This window comes from Mesoplodon densirostris, chromosome 9, assembly GCF_025265405.1.
Source record: "Mesoplodon densirostris isolate mMesDen1 chromosome 9, mMesDen1 primary haplotype, whole genome shotgun sequence".
NCBI classification, from domain to species: Eukaryota; Metazoa; Chordata; class Mammalia; order Artiodactyla; family Ziphiidae; genus Mesoplodon; species Mesoplodon densirostris.
Window position 1 is genome coordinate 93,283,782 of NC_082669.1, and position 12,912 is coordinate 93,296,693.

Sequence of the window (12,912 nt, forward strand, 5' to 3'; positions counted from 1 at the left end):
AAGGAAGGTTTAGGAAAGCTACCTGCAGGGAAAGAGCATCCCTGTAGCAGCATGGGTTTTGGAATCAGAGACTAACAGACTCGTACATGGAGGAAAGCTCTGTCACCTCCGGGTTCTATTACCTCATCTATAAAATGAGAATATGAGTGCCTATGTCATAATGTTTTAAGAACATTAAATAAGATAATGTATGTAAAGTGCCTGGCACACACAGAGCGCACTTAAACAGCAGGAGTTTTATTACCTGCCACTCCTCCATTGGCTGTTTTCACTGATCCCTTTTGCCCCAGAGTTTCCAAGGTACCTAATGCATTGGCACAGTGTCTGGGTGTGGAAAGTAGGCATTTTCTCCCCCTTTTAGGAAGAGGAGATGGAGTGAAGTGTCTTGATAGAGAGTATCCAGAACAGTTCCCTTTTGTAACTTGCCACCCCTACTCCCTAAGCAGATGGCACCCTGAAACAAGACTTTCTTTATTCACCAGACGGTTTGATAATTTAGCTGAAGTCTGCGAGTATAAAACTGGATAGTAAATTTTCATTGTAACCCAATAGGTTAGAGTTTAGGAGGCAATGATATAGGTAGAAAATGAGGTGTGTGGTTACTGTTTCTCTCTGTCTTGGAAGGACTGGTGTGTGATCAGTGCCTGGGCAACCCCTCACCCAAATGCCCAGACTGCACCAGATGGTCACAGAAGAGAGGCCTGGTGGCCTAACCTCCAGGACAGCCTAAAGCCAGAGGACCCCATCTTCTTCACACGCACCTACCATGCCCATCCCAGTGCCTGAAAAGGTGCAAACCCTGCTTTAGATTAGTCAATGGCTTCCCTAGCAATGTTTCCAAACCCAGAAAACCAATAGAGAGAAACTATTCCCATGGCAGGGAGAGGTTGGAAACACATAAGAAAAGAACTATCCACACAAGATCTCTGGATCTTACATAGGAGGCTGGATCTCACATAGTCCCAAGCTAATGTGGAACAGTAAAAGTTGATTTCTGTCTGTAAGAAATTAATGAGTTCAATGGAAATGAAAAAGTCTTATATTGTAGGTATATACCCCAAAAGATGGAAGCAGGAGCTCAAACAGATATTTGTACGCCCATGTTCATAGCTGCATTATCACACTAGCCAAAAGGTGGAAGCAGCCCAAGTATCCATAGACAGATGAATGGATAAATAAAATGTGGTCTATACACACAAGGGGCTATTATTCAGTCTTAAAAGGAAAGAAATTCTGTCACATGGTACAACAAGGATGAACCTTGAAAACATTTTACTAAGTGAAATAAACCAGTCACAAAGGTCCAAATACTGTATGATTCCACCTATGTGAGGTACCCAGATTAGCCAAGTTCACAGACACAGAAAGTAGAATGGTGGTTGCCAGGGGCTGCAGGGGAGGGGGAATGGGGAGTTATTGTTCATTGGGTACAGAGTTTCAGCTGGGGAAGATGGAAGAGTTCTGGAGATGGACTGTAGTGACGGACAGTAATGTGCGTGAACTGAATGCCACTGAACTGTACACTTAAAAACAGCTGAAACGGTAAATTTTATGTTATATATATTTTACCAGAACTTAAAAAAATCTGTGTGACCTGCTTGATTCAGAGCCCGTGCCTGACAATTAGCCATCTCGTGGTCTCCAACTCAGGGAAATCGGTGAAGCTGACTGTTAACTCCATCCTGAGCAGGAGGATGGGATGAGAAAGTCTCCCCTTGTGATAAAGGCAAGGACAAGAGAGAAGCCTCAGGTTTGAGGGGAAATTTTAACGTGCCAGATGAGGAATAAGGTCATGGTAGGACGTGATGTGACTTGTAACGGGGGCCGTGGGAACAGTCTCGGGCATAGGTGAGGCGTCCACCCAGGGAGCATCTGGGGAGTCATACAGGCTGGTCAGGTGATCATCAGAACCCAGCAGCCCCAATTCTCAGAGGCTTTCTTGGGCAGCCCTCCAAAGGCTGAGTTCATCCCACAGCCCCTGACCGATGGGCGGGGAAGGGGCGTCAGAGACTCCTGGTGGTGCAGCTCTGGACGTGCCCTGGTGAGTGTGTGTCCAGCCTGCGGGGTGGGCGGTGTCCCTGTGAAGTGAAGACACTGTGGGTCTCTGGACCATACCTAACAAGGGCTCCTGAAGCTTTCTGGGCAGGGGTAGGAGTCTGCTGCAGTTCACTCTGCAGCCCCAGAAGCCTCTGGTGAGGGAGGCCTCAGAGGCCTGGGAACAAGGCAGCAGGGCCAGGGCAGCACACAGTGGAGGAGGGAGCTGGCTCCGAGCAGCGCTCTGAGGGTGCCCAGGGCTTCTGTCTTTTGAGCCCAGCTTGCTGGGCAGGGCTCCTGGGCTGTGCACCTTGCTGAGGATTAAGGCTAGGAGTTGGGCAGCAGTTTCTCTCAGAAAACTAGCCCTAGAGGAAAGGCCCGGGGAAGTGCCGCTGGGTAGGGATGCCACCAGCTTTCAGCAAGGGGCCTGGTACAGTTCAGAAAGGCAGTGAGAGGGAATCATTAGGATGCTGGTCTCGGGCAAAGAGGGCTGCTAGAGACAGGGAGGCAGGTCGTGCACTGCACGCGTCCAGGAAATGCTGCACATGGTCGGTGCCGTCTGGAGCGGTGCCGTGTTCAACCTGCACCTTCCCACAGCATCCTGTGGGAGGATGAGCCCTGGAGCTCCCCTCCACCGCCCTGGACAGCCCTTGCGAGTGCACTGCCCTTGGGCGTGTGCTCCATCGGTGCCAAGTCAGGCCTGAGAATCTAAACATCTACAGAGATGCAAGGGCAGGTGGGAAAGCCATAAGATAAACGGGATCAAATGAGAAACAAGACCATACGATAGGACGTAGCATGATTTACGATATGGGCCATAGGACTGGTTGGGAAAGCAGTGTGGAGTGTGTGTGTGTCCATCAAGAAAACACCTTGTGTGGGAGAAGGCTGTCTCCCAGCCCGCTCCAAAGTATTCGGGCTGCCCTACAGGGATGCCAGCTTGGAAATGGTCTCAGAAAAGCTGATTTAAAAGTTAAATGCTTATGGACATATATACATGACCAAATGTAAAATAGATAGCTAGTGGGAAGCAGCCGCATAGCACAGGGAGATCAGTTCGGTGCTTTGTGACCACCTAGAGGGGTGGGATAGGGAGGGTGGGAGGGAGACGCAAGAGGGAGGAGATATGGGGATATATGTGTACGTATAGCTGATTCACTTTGTTATACAGCAGAAACTAACACACCACTGTAAAGCAATTATACTCCAACAAAGATGTTAAAAAAAAGAGGTTAAATGATTAAAGCAAATCTATTTGGAATTTTGAGCTAATGAAAAAGAGAGAATAACTTTACATACTCATCCTAGTTGAATTCTTATTTTGAGGGGTGTGGGGATGTTTAAACACAACTTCCCTTCCTAGGACTGCCATTTCCACCCTAATTCAGGCAGACACACAGACATTCATTTATTCAAATCATTCAACACTTCCTGCATACCTACTATGTGCCAAGCACTCTGCTGGAAGCCAGAATTACAAAGATAAATAAGGTATGCACAGTCTACACAAAAATCACACACACAGACACACACACACACACACACACACACTCTTCATTCCACAATCAAGTTGGAGAAATGTGGGGGGGGGGGGGCAAGGGCCCTGGGGACTTGCTGCATTTCCTGCAGAGGGACACAGCCTCTACGTCCCCTTGGAGAACCCATGCAGACATTCCCAGGGGGTCAGTACCTGCTTAACTGTGCAAATCCGGAGTGACAGGTCTGTTTCTATGTTACGGACAATATAAATATGGAATCAGTCTTATTTTACGTGGTGTGTTGGCCAAAGATTTTTGATCCATCCAAATAAGTCTCCAGAGCCGTAGGGCATGACACGGACACAGCCCCTCAGAAGTCACGTGCACAGGCTTGTCCTTAGGAATACAAACTCTGGAGTCTCCCTGCTGGACTCAGATCCCTGCCCCACTCCCTCCCAGTTGTGTGGCCTTAGTATTTTCACCTGTGAAATGGGTGTACCTGCTTTGGAGGGCTCTTGGGAGGTTAAACCAATGCACACGTGTAAAGTACTGAAAACTGGACCAGGATGTTAGTCAGCAGTCAACTCAGGGTAATTATTCCTTATGATTATTATTGTGCCCTGGTTTCCTCATTTATATTTTTCGCATTTCTCTGGTATTTATAAGTCATTCCAAATCCCTTTCAGAACAAAGCATAATATGAATATATGCTTAAGCCAGACACTATGCTAGACACTAAGTGGGATAAAATGTTCACAAGATGAGGTCCCTGCTGGTACAAAGGCAGTGGTGTTCTTATCATTCACATTCCCACCTTCCTCCTGAGCGCAGCCCTTATCTTTCCCAAATTTATTTACTGAGCACCAACTAAGCGGTGAAACCCCTTATATTGTGGTTTCTTCAACAAGGGTCCGTGAACTTCCTACATTCTTTGCCAAATTTCCCGTTTCTGTGTCTGTGGACGGTTTTTCTGAGGAGAGGGTCTTCGGCTTCCATCCAGTTCTCAAGGGATTTATGACCCCCGAAGACCCAAAGCCCTACTCCCACCTCTGCTCTGGGTTCCCTTTCCTCCCGAAGGACAGGCTGGCACCAACGGCGGGGCACACTGGCGCCCCCCCTTGGGCAAGTCCCGTCCCCTCCCTGGCCTCAGCTGACCCTCCTCTGAATGAGGCGGCTAGACTTGGTCACCACTGTCTCTCTCTGCACTGACACTGCAATGGCAAAGGACTCGGCCACAGTAACTGCTTCTCACCTCGAGGTCCCGGAGGACAGGGTGGTCTTCAATTCCCGGGAACAGCACTCGCATAGTGTAGGTTCTGTAGTCCAGGAAGGGAATCCCGGCTCCGTCCAGGTCACTGGTCAACTCGTGGATGTCCGTCTGCAGTTCGGCAAAGGCTGGCACAAAGACAAGCCCGTGAGACTGCTGGATGGGGCCCAAGAGCTACGCTGCCTCGGAACACTCAGAACCCTCTCCCAGGGCCCCGGAGACCTGCACAATGGACCAAAGTAGTGCAGGAATGAGGAGGAGGGGGACGTTTTACGTAGCTGAGGTGAACGATATAGGTATGGGAGAAAGATGCAGCACAAGGAAGCTTGTCTTGGGCCAAATCCCTTCCAAAACATGAATGGGGGGCAGGCTGTCCACAGATCTGAGCTGCTGCTGGGGCCAGGAGGGCCTCCCCCTCTGAAGATGAGGGCTATGGCTTGCAAAATATGCTGGGGGTTAGGGGTGATATCGAAGGACACAGGGAGTGAAGGGGGCGGTTCCAGTGATGGAGAGTCTGTTTCAGATTCTGTGTTTTACAGTGGGTTTCCTTATAGGAGTTAAGAACTATTTCTTCTGAAGTCCCAGTTCTTGGCCACGCAGCTTACCGGAGCCATCAAACCACCAAATGGGGCCAGATGAAGGCTCTTGCCCCACTGATACATATCCCTCCGGATAAATACAGGGTGTCTCTTTGTCCTTCCTTTCTCAAGGTCATGCTACTCAATGGTGAATTATGATCTGCATATAGGTACCGCTGTCTGCAGAGACAGCCCAGGCCTCCGGCATGGTCACGAAGCTGCAAGACCAGCCCCCCACCCTCGAGAAAGTTCCACACACGGACCCACTGTTACACAGCCGTGTGATCACTCTCTGTTCTGGGTACAGCCCTCCACCCTGGGAGGTTGTCAGAGGTAATGTGCTCAGCCCTTCCTTCTCCCATTCTTTCCCTTAGCACGTGCAAGTGCACATGTACACACATGCATGCAAGCACACACACAAGCAAACACACACACACACAAGATGGATTAATACATGCCGGCAAAGAACAGCCAGTGGATATTGACTAAACAATACTTCTTTCTATTTACATAGACAAGAATAGGGAAAAACTACTTTGTGGGCTCAGAAGAAATTCACAAGCCCAATGTAGCTCCAGGGCCCTCGAAAAGCCAGCCCTGCACCCAGTGGTCTCTGCTGAAGACACGACCACAACGCGGCCGCCCAGCTGCTGTTGGCAGGACCCCACCACACCCTGCGGTGCTGACGTCCTGCATGGGGACCCTGGGTCTCCGGGCCTTGAGGGTACCAGGGCTTCTGGTTTGACAGTGGGGATGGCGCCGGCACCCCTGGAGAGACTGCTGCAGAACCCCCTGTGCTGCTCTCTTTCTGCATCTCTGCTCACACTGAAGCGGGGGGACCTTGTCAAGAAAAGTGACTCCGAAGGTAGAGTAACCCTAACACATCTGAGTGGAACCTACACCAATATGTGTGAAAGGGGAGTCAGTGAGCCTTTCTGGCATGTGCCGTCACCAAAAACCCTGATGAGAACTCGTGTGTGCTGAGTGAGAAACACACGTGCGTGTGTGTTTGTGGGAATGTGTGCACGGGCATGCGTGCAAAGGTGAGTGTGAGGGCATGAGTGACCACCTGAGTGTGTGTCAGTGTCTGTGGGCACGTGTGCACGCATGTGTGTGTGTATTTATACATCCAAAGGTCGGGCCTTGTGAGGGGGCCAGGCTGGGCCTCTTCCGAGTCTGTATGTGGCTGACGGCCTGACTCACCATCAAGGCTTCGGGAAGTCACCTTCCCTGGACCCAGGCTGCCCTTTCAGCGTTCAAGAGCCAGCTCTGGGCGCCTCTGGAAAACACTTTCAAGGCGAATCCTACGTATCCTTTGCTCTATCATCTCTCTTCCCACCCACGTGAGACAGCCTCTCCTGAGCTAGAAGCCAAGGCCCTCCCCTGGTGTCCCCGAGTCAGGACTCCCTTTGTGACTGCTAATTCCTTCTTCTCTGGAACGTTCCAAGAGGAACCTGGCTTCAAACTGCCCCCGCCGCCCCCTCCCAGTTGGGGTGCTCAGCTGGCGGGGAGGAAAAGGAGGGAGCTAGCTTTTTATAGGTCTGCAGCTTTCCTTCAAGTCACTGAGCGCCTCCGACATTCAAGGCTTCACGCCTGGCACATAAAAGAGATTCTAATCACTACACCTAATTAGAGGGAAGAGTACATTGCAGAGAAAAAAATTAAGCAGCGTAAATATAATAAAAGGCAGTAATTAACAGTCCCACAAGGCGATGCTGTGTTGACAGCTGAGAATGTGGAGAGAGGATGGAAGGGACCCGCTGCCCCATTAGAGAGCCACGGCCTCCCTGGTGGGAACGCCGGAGCCCCAGGTACAGGCTGATTACGCCGCGTGTGAATCTACACAAAGAATCAGCTCAGACCCTCCCAGGGTGACTCACGAATGATATCCTGGGGGTGACAAGAGTCTGACTTCTACATTTCCTTCTTGGATTTAGTGCGGCTGATTTCACTTCATGGTGGTGTTGGTAATTTTTTAAAATACAAGCTGTGAAACGCTCTTTCCTCTAAGTCTCAGATCAGCCCTCCAGCCTCACCTTCCTTCTGAAAGAAGAGAGCTGAAGACTGCTTGAGTGCGTCATGGAAGGGCACCTCCGGGTCTCCCCCAGAGGAGAGGACAAAACTCACCCGGCCGGGATCCTGGGCTGGACACGGCTCTAGTGGGGTCTGAAATGATCCCGGCCTGACTTGAGGTAGAGATTCTGGAGGCGGGAGACGCAGGCCCAGCGGCGCCCACCGCTGCGGGTGTTTGAGATGCACGCGCTCGCACGCACACGCACGCGCGCGCCCAGCCCCCCGCCACTACGGACCTTCTTTGCACTCCAGGGCCACGCGGGACTCCAGGTTGTCCATCTGCATCTGCAACCGCTTCAGCGTGAGGTCGCTCTCCCGGGACTTGCGTTTGTAGGCGATGAGAACGGCCACGATGAAGATGATGAGGAGGCCGCCGGCCACGGCGATGCTAACGATGGCGGGCAGGCTGAGCGGGCTGTCCGGGGCAATGTACACCATCCCCGGGGAGTACTCCATGCCACCGACTCGGGCCTGGGGGGACACACGGGGGGAGACGGAGCTGGGTGTGGGCACAGAACATCCTAGGCAAGGGTCCCAAGCCACCGGTGAGCTGGTGACCAGGGTCGCGTGAGGGAAATGGCTCCAGGGAGGAGAGTCATCACTGGCTGTAAAAGCAGACGAGAGGGCACCTGGGGTGGAGGGACTGGGGGTGAACAGCTCAGCGCAGGCCACCCCCACAACTGGGAAAACCACACATTATATTATTCGGGAGTGAACTCGGCTGTCTTCATGAGGAAACAGCACTCAACTGGGATCTAAGAAAGCCTACGTGCCATCAAAGTCTGGATCCCCGAAGACTCATCCCATTGTGAGGACAGATGACAAAGGCACAGGACGTGATATTATGTCCTGCCCGGGTCAACGATGGTCCTCTCCTGGAAGGGTCTCTTGCCTCTAACAGGTGATACAGCACATCACTGAATGCTGTTTCGCATTGCCCTTCCTGTAGCACCAGCCAGTATGGAAAGAATGACAATGCGGAAGAAAGAAGTCTGAAGTGGGACGAGGAGAAGGAACTGGGAGTGTGGGAGAGCCAGGAGGAAAGTTCAAGAAGGCCAGAATCCCCTCCCAGAAAGCCCTGGTGGCCCAGGATGGAGCTGGACCGCTCACCCCACCGCATCCATAGTGCCTGCCCATCCAGGGTGGAGTCCCGCCAGCCTCACCATCACTTTGTGCCGGCCTATGAGGTTGGGGGACTCGCAGAGCAGCTGCACATCCGACACTGTGACGGTGCATGGCTTCTCCCCGACCAGCACGGTGTAGTTCAGCTTTACATTGCCCCCAGCCACAGGCGGGATCAGGTTCTTGCCCTGCATGGACAGGAAAGCCGAAGTGCCCACCCCAGAGTCAGGAGCACAGCTACTGGCTGGCTGACATGTCCTCCCACCTGGAGGTCCCATCCTTCTGGGGAGCTGGTGGAGAGGCCACCTTCCCTAATAAGTCCAAAAAATTCACAACACCTATACTACTATTCCCCCTTCCTCAGTGGGAAATCAATAATCAAGGCACTCTTTTCAGCTTGTCCCAAATGCAGCTTCAGAATCCTTCTCAACACAGAGCTGTAATCAGTCACTACCAGTTGCTTCAAATTGTCATGAGTTAAAATTAATTTGCTACCCATGCTCCAAAGCAGCCCTGTAAGGTGGTTTGCAAAGGGCTGCACAGGAGGAAGCAGTATGAGCCTTTGACCTCCCAAGTCCTGGACTCAGGGGCCAGAGCTGGGAGTCAGATGGCCAGGGTGGATCCAGCTGCCTTGACCAGGTTTCTGTGGCCCCTAAAGAGAGTGCACCTCTCAATACAAACTCAAAGAGCACATTTACCATAGTCTGGGCTATAACACAACCTCTGCTAGCTAATGACACCGGCCACAAGATCTGGCAGAAGCCCATGACTTGTGGCCTCCTTCTGTGACTTGGAAAGCCTCCCCTTGCATACAGCGGCCTCCTTCCTCCCATCTCACTCTACCTTTAGGATGATGGGTGTGCCGGGCTTGAGCTCCAGGATTCCTGAGGGACCGAAGGCCTCAAACACAGGATTGGGGTAGTAGGTGAAGTTGGTCTTGTTAAGGATTAGCAGGGACTGGACGTTGTCCAGGATGAAGCCAAACTCCTCGGGCCTCTCCGTCAGGTCAGACTGGTGGTCGGGCCCCAGAGCGAGGGCAGGAGCCTGGCAGGTCATCTCAGTAGCGTTCAGAACCTCGCAGAGCTGGGGTGGAGCCGGACAGGGAGGACTATGTGGCATGTCTCCGCACACCTGCAGCCCCAGACACCCGCCGGCTCTCCCTCGGTGCCGTCGTACAGCGTGGTGTTGACACGGGACAGTCATGGGTGAATCCCCACAGCTCCAGTGGAGTCAGGACCACACAACCTGGGCACTCAAGGACAAGCTCTGCAGCTGACACCTACCTCTGCCCTGCCCATGGCAGGCACTAGGGTATCTCTAAGCTATCTCTATGGCACTGGGGGTCAGAGGATGGAAGAATAAAGGTCTTCCATCCCTTATTAAGAATAAGAAACCCCAGAAACCCAGAAGAGATTGCTCCTGCATGCCTGTACCCCAGAGTGTAGAAATGGCCTATGTCTGCTCCCCCATCCCGCCATCCCAGTGTCCGGGGCGTCACACGCGATGGGTCATCGGTGTCTGGGGTGAGCCTGCCTGAGCCCTCGGAGAGCCCACACCCTTTAGGGCAGCCACGCGACGAGTGGACAGCCCCCCGTGGGCCCCACCAGTCCCGGACTCACATTGATGTGCTCCTTCCCTCCGTGCTTGGCACGGATCTGGGGGTTCTGTATGAGGTCCAGGTGAGTCCCCCTCACGGCGATGGGTGTGTTCCCACTGATGGGGAAGAAAGAAGGAGGCGTGTAAACACAGGGATAGGAATAGCAACAGTACTTGATGACGACAATGATGATGATCTATCAGGCTGAACTCCAGCATTGAAGACAATGATAACCGGGGGGCAGGATAACATTCACGGGGACAAGATGACAAGCTGACTGCATGATAATAAGGACGAGCTCTCAGCAGCCGAGGGGAAGACAGTGATGACCAGATGTCCGCGGCCATCCTGCACTGAGCTCATTCGGAGCGTGGACACTCTACGGAGGCTGGGCCTGTAGCACGGCCCTCTTGGCCCCCCGAGGCCTCCTGACCTGAGCCAGCTGCTTCTCTGCAGTCTCCCAGCGTCTCTTTCCCTGCCCTCCCCAGTCTCAGGGAATTTTCTTCACCCTGGCCCTGGCCTAAGGGAAGCCTCGCTCCAGACCACCCTCCACCAGACCCTCCGAAGTCTGAGCACAGCCTCCTCCCCCAGGACAATCATACCACAAATTTCTACCTTAGAGGCTTCAGTCGGCTGGGACTTGGGAAAGGCCAAGGCCCAGCCACTCAGGAACCTCCTGTAAGAATGCAAATATGAAATGCTCCAGGACTCTCACACCCTGGGGAGTCAGCCAGAGGACTGCTAACGCCGAGCGATTAGGAGACTCGTCTTTGGGTAGCTTTTCAATGGAAACCTGGACGCCACTGTCCTATCTTCAGGGCCACTGAGAAGCTGGCATGGGATGGAGGCTAGCTTCCTTGGGGGCTACTCAAAGGGAAGTGATGAATTATGTTATCTGCAATCAGGGGAGTATCACTGAGAAGAATCTATTTAAAACAGGTAAGTGGTTATAAGCTTGTGGGTAAAGAGTCCTTGACAGCCCCATTCATCTCTACCCCTCTATCCACCTGCCCCCCTTTACACGCCATTCCTGCCCTCCCTTCCTCTCGCCCTCCAGCGGTCCCCTCTGAAGCACATCCCCACCCCACGTATGCACATGCAGGAAGATTTCCTCGAAACCCAGAGAGTCTCTCGGCCCTGGGAGTGTTGGCGAATGAGCTTCTGGTGTCCAGCCATCTCCCGATCTTCTCGGTCATCAATTCGACACACGTTTATCCAACGCCCCCAACACCCATCGCCATTCATCAGTAACCCAGGCTGTTGCAAGCAGTGTAAAGCCACGTTTCTGCAGAGCCCCACCCCATCCCAGACTCCGTTAACTGCAGTGAAACCGCTGGAGCCCCGGCCCACTCAGAACGCACCTCCAGCCTCCCTCTTGATGTGAGCGTGACTGGGGGTGACTGCCGAGTGCCAACACCTCTATTTCTGTGCCAGTGACACAAGGAAGGACTGAATTAAACCAGGCTGTGAACGCCTTCGGGAGCCATAGAGTTTGCCTAAGCACAGGGGGCCGTGCCGACTTCCTGGACTCACCAGGCCCTGGGGGCAAATCCTGGACTAGCTTTTACAGGCTCTCTGCCCCTCTCTGTCTTATATTTCTCTGCTTTCAGGTCACAGCTAAAGCTTATAAGGCTTGGGCCTTAGAGACTAACTGCTGAGGACAAAGCTGCATCTCCCAAAGGCTGCCTTTTGTTTGGGTGTATGGCCTGGTGGCAAACTCTTTCTGTCAAGGGCCAGACAGTAAATATTTTAGGCTCACTGGGGCCATATGGTCTGTCACAGTTACTCAGCTCTGCTGCAGTGGTGAGAAAGCAGCAAAGACAAAACATATTTGGATGAGCATGGCCGTGTTCCAATAAAACTTTATTTATGAAAGCAGACGGACGGCCAGATTTGGCCCCCCAGCTGGAGTTTGCTGACCCTGGTTTACAAGCTTGCTCTCCGGACTGGACTCGTCCTTGACCCCCATCTCAGCTTGTGGTGACCACATCATGCTCTGCCCCCTCTCCTGACCCCACCCATCCTCCAGAGCTGAAGCAGACGGTGGGGAGGGCTGAGGACGGGGCATGTGTAGGGGTGGGGCAGAGGGGGTGAGGAGGGAGGGGAGACGAGCCAGGCGCTGCACTGGGTGTTTGTACCTCACGTAACCCTCTCAGTGTCCCGCGAGGGAGTTGACTGGTGAGAAACCCTGGATCCGGGGAGGTTAACTAATGTTTAAGGTCACTTGGGTGCTAAGCAGTGGAGCTGGGCCGCACCCACTCCTTCTGACCCCAAGTCCACTCCCCTCGAGGCCCCTGATACAGCAGTTTCCCCATGATCAACAGGGGCCTTGCCATCAGGATGCCCTCTGTAGCACCTTCTGGCCTCCTAATGTGCCCAGCAATCCTCAAATCGGCCCCCAGGGCCGGGTCCTGCTCAGAGTGCTTTCGGTGGAAGGAGGGAGCCCCGGCAGGAGGGTCTGACCTGGGTGGGTGCTCTGAACCACCACCCCCAGTTCATCAGTCCCCACGGCAGGACTGGGCCCCAGAACTCCCCTTGGCTTTTGAGGGTCGAGGAGGGAAGTCCAAGGTCAGGGCAGGCCCTACCTGATGATGCTCCACTCGGGCTCGATCCGCACGATGGTAGGATCCTCCACGTACTGGAAAAACAGGTCCTGGTGGATCTTGGCCCTGTCCACCTGCACCATCACCTTCATTTCCAGCACCTCATCTGAGGACGTGGTGTTGCAGACGATGTAGGACGGAGAGCGCCTGCGGGAGGGAG

General features: G+C 53.2%; 1 protein-coding gene across 3 annotated transcripts in view; it reads right to left on the reverse strand.

Moving 5' to 3' along the window:
* PLXNA4 (plexin A4) overlaps positions 1 to 12,912 on the reverse strand; it is a 627,343-nt gene that overhangs the window by 50,581 nt on the left and 563,850 nt on the right. For all 3 annotated transcript variants that reach the window (XM_060108908.1, XM_060108911.1, XM_060108910.1), the window contains exons 16-21: positions 12,735 to 12,899; positions 10,172 to 10,265; positions 9,396 to 9,635; positions 8,594 to 8,740; positions 7,667 to 7,901; positions 4,765 to 4,907 (exon numbers count right to left, since the gene is read on the reverse strand). In XM_060108908.1, coding sequence (XP_059964891.1) covers positions 4,765 to 4,907; positions 7,667 to 7,901; positions 8,594 to 8,740; positions 9,396 to 9,635; positions 10,172 to 10,265; positions 12,735 to 12,899 — 1,024 coding nt within the window. The remainder of the gene's footprint in view (positions 1 to 4,764; positions 4,908 to 7,666; positions 7,902 to 8,593; positions 8,741 to 9,395; positions 9,636 to 10,171; positions 10,266 to 12,734; positions 12,900 to 12,912) is intronic.